Source organism: Lutra lutra, chromosome 2, assembly GCF_902655055.1.
Source record: "Lutra lutra chromosome 2, mLutLut1.2, whole genome shotgun sequence".
Classification (NCBI taxonomy): domain Eukaryota; kingdom Metazoa; phylum Chordata; class Mammalia; order Carnivora; family Mustelidae; genus Lutra; species Lutra lutra.
This window is the reverse complement of record NC_062279.1, coordinates 41,477,639-41,489,938: the sequence shown is the minus strand read 5'-3', so window position 1 is coordinate 41,489,938 and position 12,300 is coordinate 41,477,639. Positions and strand designations below refer to the sequence as shown.

Below are 12,300 nucleotides of genomic sequence, written 5' to 3'. Positions count from 1 at the left end.
CTTCACTTAGAAATTATATTCATTATAATATTTTCCTCATGTCATTAACAAAAATCAAAAGGTTAGCAATTAATATAGATGGTATAAAATTCTAAATCACCATCATATTAGGAAAAATAATTTCCTTATAGACCAGCTTCCATAATTCTTTGCACCTCAGGGATTCTAAAATTGCTCTGGTACAAGTAGGATACTAACATTATAATCACATTCCATCTGCTCACCAACTGTTCAGCATATTCTGAAATTAAAGATAATGTAAAGCAAAGATAACAGTATTTGTAAATTACATCACTTTCATCATCATCTTAATGGATATTAAAACTGTTTTGACAATAAATCCTTAAATATTCTAAGTATCCATCTCCTCAGCATTGAGAGAGAAGCTACTTACACAGAAAGCAGACATTTTTGTTTTTAACTTGCCCTTTAAAGCTAAGAACTGAACAGCAAATTCTTCTAGTTTCCCATATATCTGAGTTCAGCATACTTGAAATGTCAGAGAAAAACAGGTCTTTACCAGATTAAACATTGTGAGCTATGATTCAGATTAATAAATTATACTTTATAGAGCTATAAGAGAATTTTCCCTAATTCTATATCCTGAAGTTTTTCTTCCTTTAAACCCCAAAATCAGGGAAACTGAACCACATTCAGTATCATATTTAGCTAAGAAATTTTTAAGTGATATTAATTCTTCAGCTCAAAAATCTCCTTTCAAATTAATGACTTTTTCATAACTATGTTATTTCTAGTTTTTCTTCTTTCCTTATCTTATATTCAATGTATTCTCACTGAATTTACATTAGAATAATCAAATGAATAATATTCTTTACATATCCATCTATATATTCAGACTTACCCTTATTTAATGTTCACATAGATTACCTTCTAAATTTGTCAATTCCATGTAACATTAATATTAGAATTACTATTTTACTAAAAATATGATGTAGCATTCTCCATGTTAGGAATGTGAGGAAAGCAATCATCTAATTGCAATGATGGTAAGAACGTTACTTCTTATTCTAGTCTATTATTTTAATGATGCACAATACATACTTAGCGAACACTTAGTAGTATGAACACCCAAAATGGAGAACTGAGTTTTATTCCTTTCTTTTCTTATTATCCAATGTTTCACACAAAATAGTTTTATTAATCTTCCCATGGTTACTTGTTTCTGTACCAAAAAACTCTTAATGCCAACTTCCCCAACATTTTTTTCTGATACATTCAATTTTTTTTAACACTAAATATATTTGTGGTATCTACAAACACTGTACAACCTATTGCAACTTTTATTTGCCTTAGTTCTCTCAATAGTAATAATATAAACATTTGGGTGGTTACCTGGAAGTTTTAAAAGAGAGGGAGCCTGGGAAGACGGTAGAGCAGGAAGACCATAAGCTCACCTCATCCCACGGATACAACCAGGTAACAGTTATATTCAGCATAAATAACCCAGAAGATGACCCAAAGACTAGCAGAACAAACTCCACAACCAGATGTAGAGAAAAAGGCACATCAAAGGTGGCAGAAAAGGTGAAGATGTGGTGAGGACCTAAGAGACTCTAGCCTCCAAGGTGGGGAGAAAGTCAGACTGGAGGAAGGGTAGAATTAAACTATCACACCAAGGAATTCCCTTGGGGAAAATGAATCCCCATAACATTTGGCTGTGAATGGAGAGGGGCTGAATATTTGGAGTTCTTACAATAGCTGTACTTAAAATCTATAGAGTTTTAAAAGTCAGCGGGCTTGACTGTAGGTGACCCTGGAGGGTGACAGGAAGTTGAGTTCATCCACCTAAAGAGATAGCACAAGGAATAGCCCAAGGAGATACCATGTAAAACTATCAGGTGAAAAACACCTGAGACAAAAGGGAGGGAGAGTGAGTTACTAATCTCAGAGCCTGTCCAGGAGTGTTAGAGTAAGAAACTACTACTACTGCAGAAACAAAGGAGTTGGCTGGCACCATCTCCTTCCTCACTGCTCAGCGGAAACACAGAACCACTTGTGGGAACCAACACAGTGCCTGCATTCACTACCTAACTTGCTCACACCAAGCACTGTACCTACACTTTTACAAATTAACCCTTTCCAGTCACATCTTCCTCAGTTCCAGAGCTGTGAGTCTACTTTCTCAGGAGACTGGAACAACCTTACCAACATTGTGTCTTCCAACCCAACCACTTTGTGGGGCCTTGGTCCTCATGGCAGCAGAGGTGGCCCAATAGAAGACCAATGCATACTTTGTTAAAATTGTGCATCTCTCCTACAAACACTGTGCAATTTGCCCAGACTACCCAGTTCCTGTAGCTTTGATAAAAGGTCTCATTTCAAAAGCAGACCAGTGCACACTTATGCTAAAACTGCATGCCCCACACCAGCTAGTCCCAGCAACAGCATGATGTACCCTCCAATATGCCCTTGACCATAGCCCATCCAAAGCCACTGATAATATGCAAGCAGCTCCAACAGAGGCCAGTCACTCCAAAGTGACTCCTCCTCTGGGGTGAGGGGAAGATAACCACACACACCAGTTAGATGGCAGCCCCAGCAGTGGGCTGCCAACAGATAGTTGGTTTGACTGCAGGCTGTACCTACCAATAAAACCTTCTCACTAGACAACACCAGGAAAATACACTGCAGTTTGGTCCTACTCCATCTCTGGGAAATGCCTGATCTGACTCAATGCAAGCCCAAGGCAGCCCCAAAGGAGCAAAATACTGCCTACAACTGGCAAAGAAAGCCATTGCACATGACTGGACTAAAGGAAAAAGAAGCCAAGACATAATAACAAGTTGCACAAAACATATAGGAAACACCTGTGAAGTACCAGGTTCTGGTGAAGAGGGGTCACTCCACATTGGGGCAATATAAGACCTCTTCATTAAGGCCATTACCTCCAAGAGAAGGAGATGTAGCTGACTTCCCTAACACAGAGAAACACAAGAGTTAGACAAAATAAGGAGACAGAGGAACATGTCCCAAATGAAAGAACAGGACAACACCATAGCAAGAGACCTAAGCAAAATGGATATAAGTAATATGCCTGATAAGGAATTTAATGATCAAAAAGATACTCACTGGACTTGAGAAGAGTGGAAGACAACAGTGAGAACCTTATCAAAGAGATAAAGAACATGAAAAAGAACACATCAGAGATGAAGAACACAATAAATGAAATTAAAAATACACTAGGTGAAATAAATACTGGGCTAAAGGAATCAGAGGAATGAATCAGCAACCTGGAGAACAGAATAATGGAACGTAATCGAGCTTAAAAACTGAGAGAAAAAAATATGAGAATAGTTTTAGGGAACTCAGTGACTCCATCAAGCATAATAACATTCTCATTATATGGATCCCAGAAGAGAGAGAAAGGGGGTCAGAAAACTTACTTGATGAAATAATAGCTGACAACTTCCTGAATCTGGGGAAGGAACTATCAATATCTAGTAGGCAGAGAGATCCCTCAACAAAATCAGCCCACGGAGGTCCACACCAAGACACAGAGTAATCAACTGACAAAAAGTAGTGATAAAGAGAGAATTTTAAAATCAACAAGAGAAAAGAAAACAGTTACATAGAAGGGAAACCCCACAAGACTATTAGTGGGTTTTTCAGCAGAAACTTGGCAGGCCCGAAGACGGTGGCATGATATGTTCAAAGGAAAAAATCTGCAGCCAGGAACACTCTTTCCAGAAAGGCTATCATGCAGAACAGAAGGAGAGATAAACAGTTTCTCAAACAAAAGGTAAAGGAGTTCATGAACACCAAACCAGCCCTATTGGAAATGTTAAAAATTTTTTTAAATTTTTGATTGGAAAAGAAAGACTGAAAGTAGGAGTAAGAAAAAAAAGGAGAAACAGTAACAATAAGTATATATGTAAAAGTCAGTCAAGGGCATCAAGTGGGTGTGAAGTATGACACCATATATCTAAAACATGGGTAGTGGGGGAGAGTAAAGAATGGGTTCAAATTTAAGTGATCATCAACTTAACACAGACAGCTATATTTAGATGTTATATACAAACCCCATGTTAACCACAAATCAAAAATAAGTAAGAGATATGCAAAAAATGAAAAGAAAGAAATCCAAGAACACCGGTAAAGAAAGTCAGAAAATCATGAGAGTAGAGAGCAAGAGAAGAAAGAGTGTGAGGAGAAGTAGAAAACAAACACAAATCAAGTAACAAAACAGCAATAAATACATATCTTATTGATATTACTCTGAATGTAAATGGGGTGAATGCTCCAATCAAAAGATAAAGGGTCATGGAATAGACAAAAATGCATGACTCATTTATATGCCCTGTAAGAGACTCATTTCTAAAGCCACCTGCAGATTGAAAACAAGGGGATGGAGAAACACTTATCATGCAAATGGATGTCAAAAGAAAACTGGGGTAGCAATACTTATATCGGACAAAGCAGACTTCAAAACAAAGACAATCATAAAGAGGACAATCCAACAATAAGATATAACAATTGTAAATACTATACATAATATACATAAGATGTTAATAACAAACATGAAGAAACAAATCAATATTGATATAATAGTAGAGGATTTTTAACTCTGCATTTACATCAATGGACAGATCATAGAAATAGAAAGCAAACAAGGCAACAGTGGCTTTGGATAACACATTGGACCAGATGGATATAAAAGATATATTCAGAATATTCCATCCTAAAACAACAGAACACATTCTTTTCAAGTGTACATGGAACATTCTCAAGATAGACCACATATTAGGCCAAAATACAAGTGTCAAGAAATTTAACTATAATGCTATGAAATTAGATATCAACTACAAGAAAAAAAATCTCTAAAGAGCACAAATACATGGAGGTTAATTATCATGCTGTTAAACAATGAATGGGTCAACCATGAAATAAAAAAAAATTAAAAATTAGGTGGAGAAAAACAGAAATAAAAATATAATGACACACAATCACTGGAATGCAGCAAAAGCAGTTCTAAAAGGGAAATTTTTAGTAATACAGTCTATCTCAAAAAGCAAGAAAAATCTCAAATAAAAAACCTAACCTTATACCTAAATGGGCTAGAGAAAAAAAAACAATAAACTAAACCCAAAACAAGCAGAAGGAAGGACATAATAAAGATTATGGCAGAAAAAAATGATGTAGCAACTAAAAAAACCCCAACAGATCAGATCAATGAAAGAAGAAGTTGGTTCTTCCAAATGATCAAAGAACTGATGAAACTCTAGCCAAAATAATCAAAAGAGAGAAAGAGGGTGAGAGGGCTCAAACAAAACCAGAAATGAAAGAGGAGAAATAACAACCAACACCAGAGAAATACAAACAACTATAAGAGAATATTATGAAAAACTATTATGTCAACACATTGGACAACCTAGAAGAAATGGATAAATTCCTAGACACATATTACCTATCAGAATTAAAGCAGGAGAAAGAAAATTTGAACAAATCTATTACCAGCTATGTAACTGAATCAGTAATCAATAAACTCCCAATAAACAAAAGTCCAGGACCAAAGCTTCACTGCTGAATTCTACCAACATTAATGGAAGAGATAATACCTATTTACTCAAATGCTCCCAAGATATACAAGAGGAAAGAAAACTTCCATATTCATTCTATGAGGATAGCATTACCCTCATACCAAAAACCAGATAAAGACACAATAAAAAAGAGAACTACAGTCCAATATCTCTGATGAACATACATGCAAAAATCCTCAACAAAATGCTGGTAAACCGCATCCAACAAAAATCATTCACCACTGTTAAGTGGGATTTAATATTGGGATGAAAGGTGGTTAATTATTGACAAATCAATGTAATACATCACATCAATAAGAGAAAGGATAAGAACCTTTCAATATCTGCAGAAAAAGCATTTGAACTAAAGTGCAATCCATGATAAAAACTCTCAACAAAGTAGGGTTAGAGAGAACATACCTCAAAATAATAAAGGCCTGATATGAAGCACCTGCAGTCAACATCATCTTAAATGGGGAAAAATTGAGAGCTTTTCCCCTAATGTCAAGAATAAGAAAAGGATGTCTACTCTCACTGCTTTTATTTAACATGGTACTCCAAGCTGTAGCCACAGCAACCACACAACAAAAAGAAATAAAAGGCATCCAAATTGGTAAGGAAGAAATAAAACTTTGGCTATTTGTAGATGTCATACTCTAGATAGAAAACCCAAAAGGCTCCACCAAAAACTTCTAGAATTGATAAACGAATTCAGTAAATTCATAGGATACAAAATCAACATGAAATCTATTGCATTTCTATGCACCAATAACAAAGTAAGAGAAAGTGAAATTAAGAAAACAATCCCACTTACAATAGCATGAAAAATAAGGAGATACCTAGTAATAAACCTAACCAAAGAGGTGAAGAAGACCTGTACACTGGAAACTGTAACACACTGATGAAAGAAATTCAGGTTGATGCAAAGAAACAGAAAGAGAATCCATGCTCTCTTCCATTGGATCGGAAGAACTGATGTTGTTCAAATACCTATACTATCCAAAGCAAATTATACATTTAATGCAATTCCATCAAAATACCAAAAGCATTTTTCATAGAACTACAGTGATCTTAAAATTTGTATAGAACCACAAAAGACTCCAGATAGCCAAAGCAACCTTAAAAAAGCAAAGCAAAACAAAGCAGGAGGCCTCACAATTCTGGACTTCAGGTTATATTACAAAGCTGTAGTGATCAAAACAGTATGGCACTGGCACAAAAACAGACACATAGAACAATGCAATAGAATAAAGTCCCAGAAATAAGCCCACAATCATATGATCAATGAATCTTCAACAAAGCATGATGTTTTTGAAAAAAAGACAGCCTCTTCAACAAATGGTGTTGAGAAAACTTGACAGCAATATGTGAAAGAATGGAACTAGACCACTTTTCTAACCCATACACAGAAATAAATTCAAAATGGATTAAGAGTTAAATGTGAGATCTGACTCCATAAAAACCCTAGAAGAGAACATAGGTAGTAATTTCTCTGACACTGGCTATAGCAACATCTGTCTAGATATGTCTCCTGACGTGACAAAAGCAAATATAATCTATGGGGACTACATCAAAACAAAAAGCTTCGGCATAGCAAAGAAACAACCAAGAAAACTAAGTAAAACCCTATAGAATGGGCAAGATATTTGCAACTGACATTTCTAATAAACAGCTAGTCTCTAAAATATATTAAGAATTTATAAAACTCACACCCAAAAAACAAATAATCCAGTTAAAAAAACGGGGTTACTCAGTCCTGTTTTGATCATAAAGTACCTTTTAACAGATACTAAAACTAATGTTCCTTAGAACACACTTTAGAAAATTCAGCTGTATATCACTTTATATGATTCTGCAGATAAAGAATATAAGACTTTTCCTTGATAAATGAATATGTACATGTATATAATTATATAGAACACTGTGCTCAGCCAGTTCTTCTTGTGCCTCTCCAATCATATTTTCTCTAACTCATTTTTGTCCCATTATTTATTAATGTTGGTACTTCTCAGAGATAGCACTTAGAATTGTTTTCTTTCACTAAGGTCCTTTTCTCAGCAATCTTTACTCATTCTTAAAACTTCATCTGCCATATCTGTAAAATATTTTCCCAAGTATTTATATAGCTCTGACCTCTTTCCCAAGTTTCAATTCAACATTTTCACTTTCCAACAGGACCTTTCCACTCCATTTAGCCTTTATCTTCTGTCTGAACTTTGTCATATACTATTTCTAGTAGCAACACCAGTATTTCCCTACTTATTTAGGTTTTGGCCTCTACCTTATCTTTGACTTCTCTCATGCCTTTCACTGCTGTAGATATGGCTTTCACTACTGCTTTATGTTTAGTGTTTTAGAACATTTTATAGTGTCATCCTGAGGATTATAAGAGATTCAACAATCGTTCCCCATATAAAAGAGGAAACTGAGGCAAAGAGGCATGACCAGTGACCCAGCTAGTACATGGAAGAGTTGGAATTCAAACCCAAATCTTCCTGATTCTGGATTTTGGGCTCTTGAACACAATGCTCTCTAGACTGACAAGAGACACACAGAAGAATTCAGTTCTTGGGTAAACTTCCATGTTCATCCATGGGTTGGGCTCAAGATAAGACACTTTCCTATCATCAGGGAAACGCAAATCAAAACTGCGATGAGATATCACCTCACACCTGTCAGAATGGCTAAAATAAAAAACTCGAGAAACAAATTTCAGAAGCCTTGTGCACTGCTGGTGGAAATGCAAACTGGTGCAGTCATTGTGGAGAATGGTATGGCAGTTCCTCAAAAAATTAAATACAGAATTACCATATGATCTACTAATTCTACTACTGGGTATTCACCCAAAGAATACAAAAAACACTAAATCAAAAAGATATGTGCATTCCTATGTTTATTGCACCATTATTTACAATAGCCAAGATAAGGAAGCAGCCCCAGCATCCATCGATAGATGAAAGATAAAGAAGATGTGGTGTATATAGTCCTCAGACATAAAAAACAAATAAAGTCTTCCTCTTGTGATGACATGGATGGAACTACTCAACTACAATGTTGAGTGAAATAAGGCAGTCAAAGAAAGTACAATACCATATGCTTTCACTCATGTATGGAATTTAAGAAATAAAACAAATGAACAAAGAAAAAAAGAGCCAAAACCCAGACTAAACTACAGAGGACAAACTGGTGGTTCACATAGGGGAGGTGAGTTGGGGGAATGGGTGAAATAGGTGGAGGTGATTAAGACTACATTTATCATGATGAGCACTGGGTAATACAGAATTGCTAAATCACTATATTGTACACCTGAAACTAATATAACATTCTATGTTAACTATACTGACATTAAGAAAAAGATACTTTCTTACACCAAATTGCCATTATGCGTAATATATATAAAACCTACTGCCACAAATTGTAATATATCAAGAATTTGGATTTACAAAACATATCCTCATGGGTACATTTATTTGGTTTTTAAAATAACTTTATAAAAGAAAAATATTCTCTCCCTTAGTATGAATGTATTTATACTTCATTTTTTATTAAATTTCACTATAGGAGTTATTCTACTTAAGTCAGGATATGCCTTTAATATTTTAGCAAGATTCTAAGTATATTATTGATGAAATTTTTCTAGGAAACCCACTTTCATTCATGAGAGAGAAGTCCAAAAGTGATTACTTTGGGTAGGCCATGAATTCTTATTATCTTAATGAGTTTTCCTTGAAATGATATACTTTGAGTCTCATGATGTATATAAATATAGACACATCACATATACTTGTAAATATTAGTTCCAAATTAAACTCTGAATCCCTAATTTAAAACAGTACCATATGAGCTAACAGTTACTAGAAACAGTTTAATAGTACTTTTTTAAAAAAATTCATTCTAGCCTGTTATATGTAAGATATATGCAGTCAATTGCTAAACCACTTCTTTCCAGTGTACATATGAAAGAATATGATTTATCCCCTAAGTTCTGATTCTATAAACCTAAGTTCATGCAGACTGCTATGTAAGGTCACATGGTAGAAAATATTTATGAATGCTTAATATCGGTGGAAACCAAAAATAAAATTCACAAGTAGTTCTATTTAAAAAACATATTTTGACCTAATTTATGGATAACTTTAGTTAACAATATTTTTAAGTTAAATTCCTAACTGCTGCAGTGAAAGAAAGATCAGTGAAAGTTCAGCAAAAGTAGTACTGTTGGTCTACATAGGGTTAGATATAATTTATCTGTAACAGTATCTCCCAAAGTATGTACCTTGAAACACACTACATTATACTGTTGAAAAGGTTCAGAAAACATTGCAAATTTGATTCCTCTCTTGGATATTGGCATTGTGCAAACTCCTGGAAGTTTTGCAGTTAAAAAATTTTTTTTAGCTTATTTAATCTATCATTTCTCAAGTTTTTCAGTATCTTAGTATAATTAGGGTCATTGGATACAAGATTGGAAAACCTTGATCTACGATGATAGGCAAGAGGGAATTAAAACAAGTAGATGGTACCAAAATCATTTGTATTAGATTCTGGATTATAGGTGATTTTATCAGCTTTTCTTTTTGAATGCTATTTTTTAAAAGGATACATTAAAAAGATAATTGTCTCTAGGCAAGGCAACTAGACTAAAGGCAAACAGAAAAAGACATGGGATACTCAGGGTTTACTTAAGGTTTTATACAATGTTAGACACTGGTGTGAAATGAGAACCGGCCATGCATATTTAATCCTTCTCTAAGATCACCTCTAAAGCATAAAGAAAGACAGTAAGAAAAGAACAAGTAAATCATTTATTAAAATGCTGACAGCCAGCATACTCACACTGCCCATTCTAGCTTCTCATTCTTAATAGAGTTGTACAGAGCCTGTAAAGAGAGAAAACAAGATAGAATTATTCTTTTCATTCTGTTCAATATTTTTATTTATTTTTTTTTAAGATTTTATTTATTTATTTGACAGAGAGAGAGAGGCAGGCAGAGAGAGAGGGGGAAGTAGGCTCCCCACTGAGCAGAGAGCATGATGTGGGGCTTGATCCCAGGACCCTGACATCATGACCCAAGCCGAAGGCCGAGGCTTTAACCCACTAAGCCACTCAGGTGCCCCTCTGTTCAATATTTTTAATTCAGCAAATGACCAAAGCCAAAAGGTTTGACTGAGTTAGCAAGCAATTCCTAAGCCCCTTGTTAGTCACCCTGTTGGCTCTGAAAGATAAGGAATACACAGGTGAAGCAAATAAGCATAGGGTAAACAGCATTTTGTGAAACAGATTTTGCACAAAGTAAAAAATGGCATTTATAAGTAAGACACACAATACTGTGTTACATTTTACCACAGTAAAATATTAGGATATGATTAAAATTAGACCATGTACTCTATTTTTCTTATTCAAAATATGGTCTTATAGTTTCACTAGTTTGGATACTGAAGTATGCCAACTTTTTTCATTGATGTAATAAATTTAACTGTTTACATAACATTTTAATGAACAAGATACATGTGAGAGGGACTGAACCTAGGGTATGGAAAACCATCTCAGAATAATTTCAGAGTTTCTATACCAATGACTTATGCAATTTTTATCAGTCTAACTTCATAATTGTGCTTTACATTAGTGAGTGTTACCCTGGTAGGCTTGAAGTGGTGGAGGGGGAAGACAGAAAACTTCTTTAGAGCTTTGGTAATGATAATGACAGTCAGCCTGATTCTCTCTGATTCTCCCAGATAAGATCAGATCCTTGTAATCAAGTTGTTCCACTATGACAACCACCCAAGAAAATGCTATTCCACATCTGTGCTTTCTTAATTTTGGGTAAGATGTAAAAGAAAACACAAACGTATCTCTAAGCTATAAAACCAACACAACACATACTGAAGAAAAGGATATGTGCACCTTAACGTTACAATGATGTTGGAATGTTTTCCTTCAAAGGAGGACTTGGAGCAACTCAAGTCACCAAAGATTCAGTACAAATATACTTAGGTTACAGATTTTATATTACTTAAGATTTAATTCATGTACCCTTAGCCAGTATTTTCATAAACTCCGTGGGAATTCTGCAGGGTGGCTACAATAGTAAGTTTAACTCAGGCGCCTCTACAATAGTAAGTTTAAATACCAGATAATTATGAAACTAATAAAAATTAGGAGGCATTTCATAATTAACAGGACATGGTAAAATGTATCCTCAAATACAAAAACTGAAAGAACATCAAATTAAAATACGGGGTAAACTGGGACGCCTGGGTGGCTCAGTTGGTTAAGCCGCTGCCTTCAGCTCAGGTCATGATCCTGGGGTCCTGGGATCGAGTCCCACATCGGGCTCCTTGCTCGGCAGGGAGCCTGCTTCCTCCTCTCTCTCTGCCTCCCTCTCTGCCTGCTTGTGTGTACTCTCTTTCTCTGACAAATAAATAAAAATCTTAAAAAAAAAAGGGGGGGTAAACTGAGGCACAAAGGCCATGCTGTAAATTAAATGTTCTTTTTGAGGAACTCAGATTTACTGAAGAACTACAACAACCTATTGTTTAAATGTCTCATGAGGCTGCACTTATTTAGAAGTGCAGGGAGAGCAGACGTCTAACAAGCCTCAGGAGACTCTTGCTGGATAAATGTCTTTTTAATGGGTTCCATGACTTGTATGAGCATTTTAAACCCACAAGTAACAGTTAAGTGAGAAACTGCAATTGAAAAGAGACAGATCATTAAAGGTTCTTTATATACTACCATACTCAAAATTACCTAGAATAATTT

General features: G+C 35.2%; 1 protein-coding gene across 1 annotated transcript in view; it reads right to left on the bottom strand.

The window, feature by feature from the left end:
- PSD3 (pleckstrin and Sec7 domain containing 3) overlaps positions 1-12,300 on the bottom strand; it is a 735,018-nt gene that overhangs the window by 169,015 nt on the left and 553,703 nt on the right. The window contains 1 exon segment of the mRNA XM_047717270.1: positions 10,374-10,417. Within this exon segment, the coding sequence (XP_047573226.1) occupies positions 10,374-10,417 (44 nt within the window).